Below are 14979 nucleotides of genomic sequence, written 5' to 3' on the forward strand. Positions count from 1 at the left end.
GCCACAGAGCCCCACGGCTGGCACTGGGACATGCTGCCCGCCAGACCGCCTGGAATTATGAGCTGTTCTCCCCACCTGCGCTCCTGCCAGGACCCCCATGGACACAGACCAGGCTGCTGGGTGGCCACTGTTACTTTATTAGGTCACACGTGCCCGCTGGCAGGGGGCAGGCGCCTACTTCTGGGCTGGGACCATGTCGTCGATGGCCTGGCCCTTTTCCAGCTTCTTCTCCATCTCCACCATGAGCTTGACGCCGTCCACCACCATCTGCACCTGCTCCACCTCGGAGAAGCCCAGCCGGTCGGCGTTGGAGATGTCGAACACGGCACCAACGGCCTCGGTGTCCACGCCACCTGGGGGGCACAGCGCCATGCAGCTGAGCCCGGACCCCACTGCAGTGGAGCAGCCCCACCAGCCTAGCCTGGCCTCTCTGCCCACAGCTGCCAGGCCCCTGGAGACCCCATGCAGCAGCGATGGCCCAGCACGTTTCCAGCCCCCCCACATCACAGCTGCCTGGTTGCCCCCCCACCACACTCCTGGCATCCAGGCTGGGCGCTCCAGACCTTGCCCAGAGTCTCTCAGATGCCCCTCAGCGCAGCACATGGGCTTGAGGGCACCCCAGGGGCTGGGGGCAGCAGGACACGGCTCTGCCTGGGGGATGGGCAGGGCCACGCCACACCACAGTGTCACACAGCCCCTGCTGAGCTCAGCCCTGCCCTCTCCCCACCTGTTACCCCAGCCCTACCCCTGCCCCCCCCCCCCAACTGTGCCCCCCGCGTCCACCTGTACTACCTGCCCCCACTGGAGTCCCCTTCCCCAAGCCTATGTCCCCACCCTCATCTGTAACCCCAACCCTACCTATGTGCCCCCCACACCTGTAGCCCCACCTATACTCTCTATAAGCTGAGCCCCTGGTAAACCCACCCCTACTTGTGTCTCCAGCCCTGCCCCCCAGACCCCAGCCCCTCACCTGTGCCCCCAGCCCTGCCCTACACCCACAGGTGACCCCCGCCCCTCACCTGTGCCCCTAACCCTGCCCTACACCCACAGGTGACCCCCGCCCCTCACCTGTGCCCCTAACCCTGCCCTACACCCACTTGTGGTCCCCGTCCCTCACCTGTGCCCCTAACCCTGCCCTACACCCACAGGTGACCCCCGCCCCTCACCTGTGCCCCTAACCCTGCCCTACACCCACTTGTGGTCCCCGCCCCTCACCTGTGCCCTTAACCCTGCCCTACGCCCACTTGTGGTCCCCGCCCCTCACCTGTGCCCCCAGCCCTGCCCTACACCCACAGGTGACCCCCGCCCCTCACCTGTGCCCCTAACCCTGCCCTACACCCACAGGTGACCCCCGCCCCTCACCTGTGCCCCTAACCCTGCCCTATGCCCACTTGTGGTCCCCACCCCTCACCTGTGCCCCTAACCCTGCCCTACACTCACAGGTGACCCCCGCCCCTCACCTGTGCCCCTAACCCTGCCCTACGCCCACTTGTGGTCCCCACCCCTCACCTGTGCCCCTAACCCTGCCCTACACCCACTTGTGGTCCCCGCCCCTCACCTGTGCCTCTAACCCTGCCCTACACCCACAGGTGACCCCCGCCCCTCACCTGTGCCCCTAATCCTGCCCTATGCCCACTTGTGGTCCCCGCCCCTCACCTGTGCCCCTAACCCTGCCCTATGCTCACTTGTGGCCCTTGCCCCTCACCTGTGTCCCCAGCCCTGCCCTATGCCCACTTGTGCCCCCTGCCCCTCACCTGTGTCCCCAGCCCTGCCCTACGCCCACTTGTGCCCCCTGCCCCTCACCTGTGCCGCGCTTCTGCAGCCGCAGCCTCTTGAGGGTCTCCTCAAACTTGGGGTGCTTGCTGAGGTGGGGGAGCTTGACATGGACGCCGCCCCGCAGGCCGGTGCCCAGGTTGGAGGGGCAGGTCAGCACATAGCCCAGGTGCTCGTTCCACATGAAGGGGTGGCCGGCCTTCTTAAAGATCTCCTCAATCTGCCGGGTAGGGAGAGAGCCTGTCAGCTCAGCGCCCCCCGGCCAGGGTCAGGCCAGCCCGCCACCCCCAACTCCCAGCCGGGTCCGGCCAGCCTCCCACATCCCGCCCCCAATCCCAGCCAGGGTCAGGCCAGCCCCTCCCTCCCTCCCCCCCCCCCACACCCTCCCCAAATCCCAGCCAGGGTCTGGCCAGCCTCCCCCTCCCCCCAACTCCCAGCCAGGGTCAGGCCAGCCCCCCCACACACACACCCTCCCCAAATCCCAGCCAGGGTCTGGCCAGCCTCCCCCTCTCCCCAACTCCCAGCCAGGGTCAGGCCAGAGACCCTCCCCCCAATCCCTGGCCAGCCCACACCTCCCCCCCCCCCACACACCCACCCCACAATCCCAGCCAGGGTCTGGCCAGCCCCCGCCCAAACTCCCAGCCTGGGTCCAGCCAGCCTCCTGCCTCCCACCCCACCCCACCCCCAGCCAGAGCCAGGACAGCCACAGGCCCTCCGACAACCCTCCACCCAACACACCCCAGTGAGGACTGCCCCCCCCCGCAATGACCTCCCCAGCCAGGGCCAGACAGACCCTCTGCTAACCACCTCCTTCCAGCTAGGGCCTACCCCCTAATAGGAATCCCAGCCAGGGATGCCCCCCAGCAGCTGGCACCAGAGCTGGGCAGGGAAGGGTAAAAAGATGCTCCAAACGCAAGGCCCCAGGACACTGGGCACCTCTCCCAGAAAATGCTCCGCTGGTGGGGCCATCCCTGCAGAGGGCAGCACAGCAGCCACTAGCCTGGAGTGTGCCCGTACACCAGCTGGCTGGCCCTCACCCGCACTCCCAGCACCAGGGAGGGCAGTGGGGCTGGGTGCCAGGACTCCTGGGTTCTATCCCAGCTCTGGGAGAGGAGCGGGGTCTAGTGGTTAGAGCAGCGTCTGGCAGCCAGGACTGCTGGGCTGTCTGTCCAGTCTGGGGTCTAGAGGCTTGGAGCAGGGGGCTGGGAGCCAGGACTGCTGGGCTGCCCCCCAGGTGGGGGGGCACAGGGCGCTCACCTTCTGCAGCCCGACGCAGAAGCGCCGGAACACCTCCTTCATGTTGCCGCCCTTCTCCATGGAGATGACGCGCAGGTGGTCCTCCTCGTTCACCCACACCAAGAAGCTCTTGTTGTCGTTGTGCCTGCAACCCAGAGGGCAGTGTGATGGCACCGGCACAGCCTGAGCCCCTGGCATGGTCCCTCCGCCCAGCCAGGCACAGCCAGCATACGGAGGCCTGGGACTACTCTCCAGCCCTGCCCCAATCAGACTTCGCCCCCCACAGGCCAGGCAGCACCAGCGCCCCCTTGTCACAGCTGTTGCAGGGCTGGGGAAAGGGCCCTAGCCTCTGGGCCAGAATCTGCCAGTCTGTCTTGTACCTGCTGGGCTGCAGGGCCGCTCTGAGCTGGGCAGCCCTGTACCAGGGACGGATGGGCTACGGGGCACCCTTCCCCGACTGTCAGACCCCGCTAATGCGCCACCCTAGGGTCCAGGGGAGCAGGGATATGGGAAGCATCATGCAGAGAAACTACATAACAGTTTAGCATCCCATTACAGAGCTAGGCATAGAACCCAGGAGTCCTGGCTCCCAGCCCTCCTCCCCCCTCTAACCACTAGACCCCACTCCCCTCCCAGAGCCAGAGATAGAACCCAGGAGTCCTGGTACTGAATCCCCCTGCCCAGACTCCCCCTCCAGTGGCACTGGGGGCCCTCGTGCTCACCATATGCCCCTGGCATCGGGCCAGTCGCGGGCCATGCCTGAGGCCAGCAGCAGGGGTGAGACGGGTTTGTCAAACAGGAAGTGGTCGTCTATCAGCTGTTGCTGCTCCTGGTCGCTCATGTCCTTCAGGGGGTAGTACTTGCCCTTGAACTCCCCAGTCAGGCTGTTCAGGGCTGGGGAGAGCGCAGGGGTCAGCCCCAGTCCTGGTTCCGTTCCCCAGCCCCATGGCTCCTATGCCCCAGAGCCCAACCCCCTCAGCATCCCACTGCCCTGCTCCCAGCCCCCCACATGCACCACCCAACTCCCTCGCTCTCCTGCACCCAGCACCCCTCTGCCCTGCCCCCACCAACCAACCTCTCCTACTCCCCTGCAGCCAACTCCCTCACTCCCTTGCACCCCGCTGCCCTGCACCCAACTGCCCCACTCCCCTGCACCCAGTGCCCCAATCAGCCTCCCAACACCCAAACCCCTCAACACCCCACTATCCCACTCCCAACACCCAACCCCTCCTACTCTCCTGCACCTAACTTCCCCCACTCCCCTCCACCCAGTGCCCCAGCAACCTCAACACTCTGCTCCCCTGCACCAGCGCTCTCAATGCCACACTGCCCCTGCTCCCCAGTTCCCAGCTTCCTCGATGCCCCACTACCCGGCTCCCCTGCACCCAGCACCCCTACTCCTCTGCACTCAGTGGCTAGCCCTTCTCTTAACCCCCCAGTGCCTAACCCCCTGTGCATCCCACTGCCCTGCTCCCTGCATCCAACCCCCACACCCCATTGATGCCTCCCTACAGCCCCATCTCACCTGCCCAGTGCCACCTCCCCCCCAAAGCCTCCCCACCCAACCAGCGGGTCCCTCCCCCCACATGCCCCATAAACAGTAAGCAGCCCCCACAGACACACCCCCCTCACAGCTGGTGAGAGCGGCTCACCCCACCAAAGGCCTGGCCCAGGGGACACCTTCCCCGCTACCATGAGACATGTTCAGTTCACAGCCTGTGGGGACCCCCCTCAGCCCTCCCCCAAGCCCCCCTACCAGCACACCTGAGTCCTGGCCTGCAGGTACCCCGCCCCATCCCTGCTACTTCTCGGATGGGGCCTGACCCCAGCCCCCTACCAGTGATGGAGAGCTTCTCGATGGCGCGGCGCTCCCCGCGGCTGCAGTGGGGGGGCAGCGTGTACCCCTTGATGCTGCGCCCCGTGCGCACCCGGCTGCTCAGCACGTAGTTGGGGTCCAGGTCGTCTCCGCCCTGCGTGAGCCAGAGGGAACCAGACTCAGTAATGCTCCAGGATGGCCCTGCCTGAGCCGCTGGCCCTCAGCTGAGTCAGGTCCCTCCCGCAACACAACCCCTGCTCCCCAAATCCCAGTCCCACTCCCCCAAAACTTCCCCTTCTTCCCCCATCCCAGGGCCCCCAACACCCACTCCATCCCCCATCACAGCTCCTTCAACCCCTGCTCCATCCCCTGCCCCACTCCATCCAGTCCCCTCACCCCCATTCCATCCCCGGCTCCTCCAACCCCCGTCCCCCTGACCCCTGCTCACACCTTCAGGTTCTCGTGGTTCAGGTCGGTCTTATGTTTGTCCGTGGGCTTGTAGCCACCGTGCCGGTCCTGGATGATGGGGTCAAACAGGTCCTTGAAGACAATGTAGGACTCCTCGTCCCCGGCCACGCAGCCCACCGTCATGATGAAGGGGTGCCCTGTAGGCAGCGTGGGGGGGTTAGACTGGGCAGGTTGGGAGGACCCATGGGGCACAGGGATTATGGGCCCTGCCGTAGGGTGCAGCTATAGGGCGCAGGTGGATGGCATCCCACTCTGCGCTCCTTGGTAAGTGAGTTGGGCCCCTTCCCCAGCGAGGGGGTGGCCAGGCCAGGAACCAGGCTTCTGGGCAGTGGGGGGCAGCAGAAAGTGCTCAGTCCCTCTGCATTAGGCTCAGGGGGTCACTCCCCCCTGCCCTGCCCAGGCGGCCTGTCCCTTTGCTGGTGGCTATGGGGGAGGCCAAGGGACACCGGTGGGCGGGTAGTCTCCAGACTAGACTGCCATGGTGCTGGGAGACAGGCTGGGCAGTTGCAGTGATGGGGGGTGGGGGAGGGAGGCTCACAGGATTTCGGATGCATGGGATGGGGGTGGAGATGGGGATGATCTCACAGGAGGTGGCTCCCTGCAGTGTCCCCCCACCAGGGGCCAAGGGCTAGAGGTGAGGTGTCTGCAAGGCCATCGTCCCGCTCAGTGGCAGGCACCTCCCAGGCCTAGGGGCCCCATCCTGATCCATCCCTCGCAGGGCCGTGCTCAGTGCCATGGTGGATGGCATGGGTGCTGACCCACCCCTGGGTAGCAGGACTGGGGAGTCAGGGGTCAGCCTGCAGGGAGGCTGGGGACAGCCATGCCCAGCTAGACTGGGTCCTAAGCAGCAAGAGAGCCAAAGGGGGTGGGGAGTGAGGGGCAGGAGGTTCTCGGGGGCGAGGGTCAGAGCCCTGTCACAGATAACACGTCTGGCCCTGGGAGTGGGGCTCAGCCGGCACCCACCTGGGTTGTCCACCCCAGTCTGGATGACGTCATCCACGGTGAAACCGCTGGGGGTTTCCTTGTCCCGCAGCTTCTTGTAGATGTCCAGGGTGAGGGCCTTGGCCATGTGGTTGTTGTGCTTGGTGAGGTCGGGAAACTCCTCCTCCGCGGAGAAGTTCAGCTTGTACTTGTTGTGGGTGTTCCCGAACGGCATGATGGCGGGCGGGGGCGAGTCCTGAGGGGACAGGGGCCTGCTGAGTCCCGGGGGCAGCCGCTGGCTGGAGCCAAGGGCTGCTGGACAAAACCCCTCTGCCATGGCCAGGGGGCTGATCCCGCCAGGCTCCCATGCCCATTTTCCCACCCGCCTGGGCCCAACAGCACAGCAGCCATGAGTGGGGGGGGGAAACCACACCCCAGACAGAGGGGTACATCCCACCGCTGCCCAGGCATCCTGTGTTAGTTGCACCAGCCTGAGGTCTCCTGCGGAGTGGAGGCACCTAAGTCAGGGTGACCCCATGTGACAAAGTGGGAAAGTTCTTAAAGTTTTTTCTGAATTCTGTGTGCGCCTCGGTTTCCCCTGTGTTACTCAAGTATCTAGGTGGTGGGACAAGCGTGTGTGATCGTTGCAGAGACCCCTAGCAGCAGGTGTGACTACCAGCTGGCTGCCTGGGCACAGACAATTGCCGACACTCTGTAGCCTGGCAACTGATGGCCTGGGCCCATTCTCTGCCAGAGCCAGCCAGAGGTGTTGGGGAACAAAGCTAGAGTTGGGGCCGGGGGACCTGCTTGCCCGGGAAAGAGACAGAGGACAGAGGAGGACAGCTGGGCATGACTGAGGCTCGGCTGCAGGACGCTGGTCCGTCTGCGGTTGGGGAACTCGAGAAGGGAGAGCTCTGGGCTCAGGGTTCCCCACCCTCCCCCCAGGATTGACTTTGCTGTAACTTCCTGCTGTCTGTGCTAACGAGCTCTGCTCTACGCTATGTTCCCCACCACCAATCAGGGGTGGCTCTAGGCATTTTGCCGCCCCAAGCACGGCAGGCAGGCTTCCTTTGGCGGCTTGCCTGTGGAGGGTCCGCTGGTCCCATGGCTTTGGCGGACCTCCCGCAGAGCGAACCCTTCACAAGCAAGCCGCCAAAGGCAGCCTACCTGCTGCCTTCGCGGTGACTGGCAGAGTGCCCCCAGTGGCTTGCCGCCCCAAGCACGTGCTTGGCGTGCTGGTGCCTGGAGCCGCCCCTGCCACTAATAACCCGTGGGTGTGACCCACTGCCCGGTTTCACTGCTGACTGCGGGGGGTGGGGCTTTCCCAGGTGTCCCATCCAGGAGGACTCCCTGCGGGGAGCTCACAGCATGGAGCAGGGTGCTGAGTGCTCCAAGGTCAGACCCAGGTGGCCGCCCTAGGCAGAGTGAGCCCGGAGGGGGAGGGTCACGCTGCAGGAGGGTCCCTGAACCTCATTCAGAGCGGCTCCAGAGCCCCGAGCCTGTGCACCATGACACCCCTAGCCTGAAGGCTGGCGTGGGGCTGTGGGTCCTCCCTGGGCAATGGGAGCTAGGGCCAGCAAGGGGCACTCCCCCAAGGTGAGGGTTCGGGCTCCTGGAACAGGGGAGCCAGTGTCAGCCTCGGGCAGAGCCCAGCACCCCACTGTCAGGGCAGGGCTCCCTGGGCAAGGGGCACCCCTGGCTGGGCCAGGACGAGCATCATTGTGGCAGAGCACGGTGGCAGCCATCTGCCCAGGTGCTGGCGGGTGGATACCTATGGGGCAGCAGGGACAGGCAGGCAGAGGTCAGAGGCGATGCACCAATGGGGAGGAGCCCAGGGAGGGGACATATCTAGTTGCTGCCAATGGAAAGTCGGGTTCTTTTTCAGCTGCTGCTCCGGGTTGGTTATTTTTAGCCTCTGCCCTCGTCCCGAGAGGGCCCCGGGCAGCTGCCAGCTGCACCCACATTCCAGGAGCTGTGGTTAGGGGGACCAGATGTCCCAATTTTGTAGGGACAGTCCTGATTTTTGGGTCTTTTTCTTATATAGGCTCCTATTACCCCCCACCCCGTCCCGAGTTTCACACTTGTTGTCTGGTCACCCTAGCTGTGTTCGTGTGGATCAGCGTTCCTGGAGTCAGAACCCACCAGGCTCTGATATAGGACCCCGGGACACCAGCCCACAGGGTTCTGGGAGCAGAGGGACTCAGCAGGGTCTGATATGGGGCCCCGGGGCACAGGGCTCTGGGAGCAGAGGGACCCTGAGCACAGCCCCTCCGCCATTCCCTAGGGACCCAGAGACACTGCCAAGGTCAAACAGGTCACCAGCAACCCAGGGCCATCCCTGGGCATGCCCCAAGCACCACCCACTAGTCCTGCAGCCCCTTCACCTCCATGGGGGCACCTTGGCCACTACCACCCTGCTGGGCCCCTTATCTCCCCTCAGGGGGCTTCCCCTTCCCTCCAGGAAGCTGATGGGACACTGCCATTTGACATCCCATGCACACTGCACCCACAGGGTGCCCTTTTCCTGTGGCCCCCAGCCTGGGAACACCCAGCACCCACCCACCCACCAACCAAGCCAGCCCCTGCCCAGCAGCTCCTGGGAACTCTCTGCTTGCCCTGCCCAAGGATGGCACAGACACTGCCCCTGCCCTGGCCCCATCCCCCTCCTGGACTCCATCAGCTGCTGCCTCACAAGCCCACACCAGGGGTTACCTGATCAGCAGAACAACGGGGACTCCTCTACTCCAGCGCAACAGGTGACCCAGGACAACAGTGGGGGAGCTGCCCCTATATACCTTGTGGCCAGCTCCCATTGGCGGGCTCCGAGCAGCTGGCCAACTCCAATTGGACACTGCCGCTGCCAGCCCAGCACAAAATTTGGGGATCTCTCCAGCCGGCCTGGCTGGGTGCCCGAGGGCTGCAGGATCTCAGCCCGGCTGTATCCCAGTGACGAACAAAACAGACAAACAGCACAGGGAGAAATCTCAGCTGGTGCATTGTGACCGTCCGGGTCCGTCCCACCCGCCCCCTGGGCCACGACCATCCAGGTCTGTCCACCACCCCCAGGCCACGACTGTCCAGGTCTGTCCCACCCACACCTGGGCCACGACCAGCTGGGTCTGTCCCACCACCCCCTGGGGCCACAATCGGCGGAGTCCCTCCCACCCCCCGCCAGGCCACAACCAGCCGAGTCCATCCCATCCACCCCCGGGCCACAACCGGCTGGATCCCTCCCACCGCCCCCTGGGGAAATTTCCTAGAAGGCAGCTCTCCACCTGCAGCCCTGGCAGGAGACCCCTGCATGTGGGAGGGGCTATGACAAAGTGAGAATTTTCGGTGTAATATTTATGAAACCCACACGTGCCTCAGTTTCCTCCTGTACATTGCATTTCTACCGAGGGAGGAGGGGTAAAGAGTTAAGTCTGCTCTTGGGGTGAAAACGGGACACGGGGGGGCACCTTGCTGTCTAGGATGCAATAAATGGGTCGTTAATGCCAACATCCATATAATTGGGGAGAGGTGCAACCCCGCCTACTCAGTCCCTCCCACTCACCCCCCCCATACAGGAACAGGGGCTGAGTGTTTTCTGCATCTGTCCCCTCCAGACAGACTGCTTCCTCATGCCAGCGTCCTCACTGCCAGTCCCTGCTGTGGGCCTCGGGGGTGTGAACACTCCAGGCATGGGGGGCGGGGGGGGGGAGCCCCTAGAAGGAGGGGAGGAGAGGCCCACAGAGCCCCTGGCGTGAGGGATATTAGAGGACCCTGGGATGGCAGAATGGGGGGCATGAGGGGTACTGCCTCCCACACCCTCTGGTATGGGGGGCAGACAGAATCCCTGGCAGGGGCTCAGAGGAGGGTGGGGGCCCCCAGGGAGGATGGAGGGATGCAGGAAGTCCCCAGTGGGTGCCATGCACTTGGCGGGCACTAGCTAGGAAACGTGTGACCCTCTAGAAATGAATAATAATGAAGCCAACTAAGCCCCGCCCCCTTGGAGCCCCCTGCTCATCCCCCCTCCCCCCCAGCTGGTTGGAGCAGTGCAGATAGTGGCTGTCCCACTGACATGCCACCCCTGGCCCCAGTGACCCCCAGGCGGGGCAGGGGGAGAAGGGGCCAGCAGATCCGGCACTGGGGCCCTGCCAGTGTTGGAAAGGGTTGGGTTAGGGAGTGGAAGCCGCCTCACACCCTAACCTGAGCCCCAAGTGGCAGGTGCCACCTGCCCCCACCCTGCCTCTTGCTCGGGCAGGCCCAGTGGGCAGGTGCCCTGGACAGATGCTATCAAATGCCTTCCCCCAGGCCACACTGTGACAGGGTCCCTCTGAGAGCGGGACGTGTCCTCCCAGACTCTGAGCTCCCACCCCACCCTGCCAGGGGTCAGGGCACCCCCTGGCTGCAGGAAACCCCACCAGGCACCAGTGCCAGCACCCTCAGTGAGACTCCAAGTGCTGCTGAGTCCCGGGGGGGCAGTGGAGGGTTTGGGGGACATAGCTGGGCAGAGTCACCAGCAGCAGGGGATTGGGGGTGGGGGTCATGGCCAGACATGGCTGCCTGCAGGGGGAATTCGGGAGGGCACGCATGTGGAGAGATCTGGGGCCGGGCTGACGGTCCAACCGCTCCAGCTCACATGCAGACTGGAGGGGGTGTCCCATGGGTCTGGGCACCCGGTGTGCTCCATGTCCCTCCTCCACACAAGGGCAGAAAGCCTGGGGAGGCCCGGCTGGGGGGTAGTTTCTGAGCGAGACGGCTCTGGGGATCCCCAGCCCAGCCCCACCAGTCAGGCCCTTAGAAATGAAGTGAAGGGCACCCAAGACTAGCGACCCCAGTCTGCATTGTCCTGGGGCTGCCTGGGGGCCCCCAGCCTGAAGGGTTGGGTTGGGGGGGGGATAGAGGGTGCTGTTGCCTTGCCCCACCCCCACCAGCGGATCCTGTGGGGTCCTCTGGCTATGGCAATGGGGAACAGTGGTCGGGGCCTTAATTCCTTAACACGGCTCTGGTGGGGTGACCCCTTTGGACCCCCTCCACAATCACAGCCTCCGGCCCCCTGCTGAGAAACACTGGCCTGGACTCCTGTCTGCCCAGCCCCCCAGCCAGTGCTACCACTGGAGTGTCAAGTCCCACAGGCCCCCTAGCCTGCCTGCCCCCCAGCCCCTCAGCCTGCCTGCCCCCCCCGCATCCCGCCTAGCCTGCCTGCCCCCCAGCCCCCGAGCCCCTCAGCCAGCTCAGTCACCAGACTGGGCAGCCTCCCAGCTCCCCAGCCAGCCTGTCCCCCCAAGCCCACCTTTCTCCCAGCCCACCTAGCCAGCCTGAACCTCCAGCCCCCCAGCCAGCCTGTCCCCCCAAGCCCACCTTCCCTCTAGCCCACTTAGCTGGCCCAAACCCCCAGCCCCCCAGCCTGCCTGTCCCCCCAGCCAGCCTGACCCCCAGCCTGCCCAGCTCCCCAGCCAGCCTGTCCCCCCAAGCCCACCTTTCTCCCAGCCCACCTAGCCAGCCTGAACCCTCAGCCCCCCAGCCAGCCTGTCCCCCCCAAGCCCATCTTCCCCCCAGCCCATTTAGCCAGCCTGAACCCCCAGCCCCCCAGCCTGCCTGTCCCCCCAGCCAGCCTGATCCCCTAGCCTGCCCAGCCCCTCAGCCTGCCTGTCCCCGCCATCTCGTCTATCCAGCCTATCCCCCAAACCTACCTTCCTCCCAGCCAGCCTAGGCAGCCTGTCCCCCCAAGCCCACCTTCCCTCTAGCCCATCTAGCCAGCCTGAACCCCCAGTCCCCCAGCCTGCCTGTCCCCCCAGCCAGCCTGTCCCCCCAAGCCCACCTTCCCCCCAGCCCCTCAGCCTGCCTGTCCCCGCCATCCCATCTAGCCAGCCTGTCCCCCAAGCCCACCTTCCCCCCAGCCAGCCTGTCCCCCCAGCCCCTCAGCCTGCCTGGACCCCCAAGCCCACCTTCCCCTCAGTCAGCTTGACCCCTGAGCCTGCCTTTCCCTGCCATCCCATCTAGCCAGCCTGTCCCCCAAGCCCACCTTCCCCCCAGCCAGCCTGTCCCCCCAGCCCCTCAGCCTGCCTGGACCCCCAAGCCCACATTTCCCCCAGCCAGCCCACATTTCCCCCAGCCAGCCTGTCCCTAAGCTCACCTTCCCCCCAGCCAGCCTGTCCCCCTCAGCCCCTCGGCCTGCCTGGACCCCCAAGCCCACCTTTACCCCAGCCAACCTGAACCCCCAGCCCCTCAGCCTGCCTGCCCCCCCATCCCACCTAGCCAGCCTGTCCCCACCAGCCCTTCAGCCATCCTTTCCCCCCAGCCCATCTAGCCAGCCTGGCCCCCCAGTTCTTCAGTCCACCTGTTTCCCCTCATCCAGCCTGGCCCCCCAGCCCACCTGCCTGTGCCCCCAACCCCCCAGCCCACCTTCCCCCACTGCCAGCCTGCCCACCCCAGTCCACCTGCCCCCCAGCCAGCCTGTCCTCCTGAGCCCCCCAGCCAGCCAGCCCCCCCAGCCCACCTGTCCCCCAGTCAGCCTGTCCCCCTGACCTCCCAAGCCAGCCAGTCCACCCCAATCCACCTGTCCCCCTAAGCCCCCTCAGCCAGCCAGCCCCTCCAGCCCACCTGTCCCCCTGAGCCCCCCCAGCCAGCCAGCCCCCTCAGCCCACCTGCCCCCCAGCCTGCCTGCCTGCCTGTGCCCCCAACCCTCCAGCCCACCTTCTCCCACTGCCAGGCTGCCCACCCTGGCCCACCTACCCCCCCAGACAGCCTATTCCCCTGAGCTCCCAGCCAGCCAGCCCCCCAGCCAGTGCTACAACTGGAGTGTCAAGTCCCCAAGGCCCCCTAGCCTGCCTGCCCCGCAGCCAGCTCAGTCACCAGACTGGGCAGCCTTCCAGCTCCCCAGCCAGCCAGCCTGTCCCCCCAAACCCACCTTCCCCCCAGGCAGCCTGTCCCCCCCAGCCCCTCAGCCTACCTGGACCCCCAAGCCCACCTTCCCCCCAGCCAGCCTGAACCCCCAGCCCCCCAGCCCGCCTGTCCCCCAACCCCACCTTCCCCCCAGCCTGCCAGCCCCCCCAGCCCACCTGCCCCCCAGCCAGCCAGCCCCCCCCCAGCCAGCTTGGAGCCCAGGGCTAGGCCTGCTGAACTGGCCTGTCAGCACATGGCCCCCGCCCCCCACAGGCCAGGCAGCCCAGCTCTTTATATAGGCAGCAATGCCAACCCTCCGCTTGCTCTGCAGCTGGCCTGGACCCAGAGCAGCTTGGCAGCCTCCTGCCAGCCCCGGCTCCAGGCCTGAGCCCAAAACAGCCCGGATCAGGTTTCCCGGCCCCCGACTCCTTCCTAACGTGGAGAGGGGCCATGAGCGAGTGCCGCAACAGCTGTCGCTGCAGTGATTTATGGGAATGCAATCCGCAGCTGGGCCGCGGCGCAGCGCTCCCAGGCCTCCCCTGTTCCCTTCCACCTGACCTTGCTGGGCTCACCATGGCACAAAGGGCCGGGGGAACCTCCAGGACCAGAATGGGGAACAGAGACCCCAGCTAGTGCCCAGGGCCCTGCTGACAAACAGAGACCTAGCTGTGGGGACTGGCTGCAGCTCTGGGGTGGACATGGAGGTGGAGGAGTTTGCTCCAGCAGTGCACCCCAGCCCTCCCTTCCTACTGCCGCTCCCAGAAGGCCAGGGCCTGGGCACAAGCTCCTGTCCACATATCCTGGCTGAGCCACCCTGGGCCTTCAGGCCACATCCACTCCAGCCCGGGGCTGCAGTTCAGGGGGCACTGGGTGGGATGCCGGGGTGGGGGGCACTACTCTCCTTGGGGAGGCCTCAGTTAAACTACAAAGCGTTCAGTAGAGCCAAGCAATCACCGATCTGTGGAACGCGCTGCCGCGGGATATGACGAAGTGGGAATTTTTTGTATTATTTTTATGAGGCTGGTGTGTGCCTCAGTTTACCCCTTTTCGTTGCATGGCTACCCCTGTTGGGGGGAAAGGGATGAAGTTTGCTCTCTGGGCCCCCTAAGAGACACAGGTGCGGGGTTCACCTCCCTGTGCAGGGGGAATGAAGAGTCCTCAAGGACCCAGATCAACAAGGGGCCAGGGAGACGCTAGCTCCAGTGACCCCTGGATGGACACGCGCGGCAGGGAGCTGAGCAGAGCCCCCAGCTTGAGAATAAAGGACTGGAGTGGGGCGGGGGGTAAGAGCCGGCTCTGGAAGGAGCGGGGGCTCTCACCTGGGAACTGACCAAGGAGGTCACGTGGGGAGAGACACAGACCCCGGCCATGGGGTTCACTGCAGCTTGGCCAGTCCTGCGCTGACCAGCCTGGACGACGCTTTAACCTCCGTGTCTCAACGCCAAGCTGGGGCCATCCCGTGCTGAGCTCCAGGGACCAATAAACCCGACTGGTCTGCCAGTGCTGCCGAGCGTCCCTGCAAGAGTTGCTGGGGCGTCAGTCCCTGCAGGGGGGACAAGGCTCTCCCAGGAGCCTGGCTGGCCCCGCTCCATCTCCAAAACTGAACCTCTGGGCTCCAGCCAGTGTCAGAGAAGGTTTTAAGAGCCTGGATCAGCAAGTCAGGTTAAAGGGGGCCCAGGCTGGCAGAACAGGTAGACTCAGTGGTATCTCAGCACATCAGGTGGCTTCGCAAGGGGTCCAACACATCACACAGAGACCTCTGGCCTGGGGCAGGAGGGTTCTGTGACACCAGGTCTGCCCGGGGCAGAAGATCTCTGTGATTCTGGTCCTGCCCAGGTGGGAGATCATTGGGATTCCTGCCCTGCCCCTTCCACCCAGCCCCTTGCCACCCATCCCCC

The 14979-nt window shown here is 65.3% G+C and overlaps 1 protein-coding gene across 1 annotated transcript; it reads right to left on the reverse strand.

Annotated features, from left to right (window-relative positions):
* Positions 1-117: 117 nt before the first annotated feature.
* Positions 118-9033, reverse strand: CKM (creatine kinase, M-type). The gene is made up of 8 exons (XM_030544636.1): positions 8927-9033; positions 6257-6470; positions 5276-5430; positions 4847-4979; positions 3732-3903; positions 3031-3154; positions 1804-1993; positions 118-353 (listed from the first exon to the last, which is right to left on the reverse strand). Exons 2-8 carry the CDS (start codon positions 6447-6449, stop codon positions 175-177), a joined length of 1146 nt encoding a protein of 381 aa, XP_030400496.1. The 5' UTR covers positions 6450-6470; positions 8927-9033; the 3' UTR covers positions 118-174.
* Between the last annotated feature and the right edge of the window lie 5946 nt (positions 9034-14979).

This window comes from Gopherus evgoodei, unplaced genomic scaffold (genome assembly GCF_007399415.2).
Source record: "Gopherus evgoodei ecotype Sinaloan lineage unplaced genomic scaffold, rGopEvg1_v1.p scaffold_34_arrow_ctg1, whole genome shotgun sequence".
Classification (NCBI taxonomy): Eukaryota; Metazoa; Chordata; order Testudines; family Testudinidae; genus Gopherus; species Gopherus evgoodei.